At 38.7% G+C, this 470-nt stretch overlaps 1 protein-coding gene across 1 annotated transcript in view; it reads left to right on the top strand.

The window, feature by feature from the left end:
* Window positions 1-470, top strand: part of LOC119582339 (serine/threonine-protein kinase Warts-like) — a gene marked incomplete in the record, with an annotated part of 22,010 nt that overhangs the window by 16,744 nt on the left and 4,796 nt on the right. The window contains 1 exon segment of the mRNA XM_037930554.1: window positions 304-426. Within this exon segment, the coding sequence (XP_037786482.1) occupies window positions 304-426 (123 nt within the window).

Raw genomic sequence — 470 nt, 5'->3', positions numbered from 1 at the left:
ATCTGTGGATGATTATGGGCATAATTTCCTTTTTCTTTTGAGTGTGTGTGTGTAGATTTTTTCCCTATGTGTATATTTACTTCGAGTACATAAATGCAGACATTTTATTTTTACACAGAGATCCATTGTCTAATTCAGCATACATTTATCCTGCCAGTTCTACAAATGTATACGCACCTATACAGAAAACACCATATCATCAGAATTAAACAGTATCTCCATGAAAAGACAACACGCATAGAAATCTAACATTACCTCCAATGACTTACAACTTATATACATATCTGTCTTTCTCTCCCACAGCAGACAGTGACCAGCCAATATGGACCGCAAAAAACAAGGATGAGAACAAGTTTTGATCCTGAGTTAGAGCTGCCCCGTTTGCACCGCTGGTTCGCCGAGAATCAACACCCTACACGCCTTCAGGTAAGACCGGGAGGGTTTAAGGTAAATATGTTATGAAATGTGTG

This window comes from Penaeus monodon, chromosome 15 (genome assembly GCF_015228065.2).
Source record: "Penaeus monodon isolate SGIC_2016 chromosome 15, NSTDA_Pmon_1, whole genome shotgun sequence".
In the NCBI taxonomy this organism is placed as follows: domain Eukaryota; kingdom Metazoa; phylum Arthropoda; class Malacostraca; order Decapoda; family Penaeidae; genus Penaeus; species Penaeus monodon.
The sequence above is the reverse complement of the archived record's forward strand: the minus strand, read 5'-3'. Positions and strand labels throughout refer to the sequence as shown.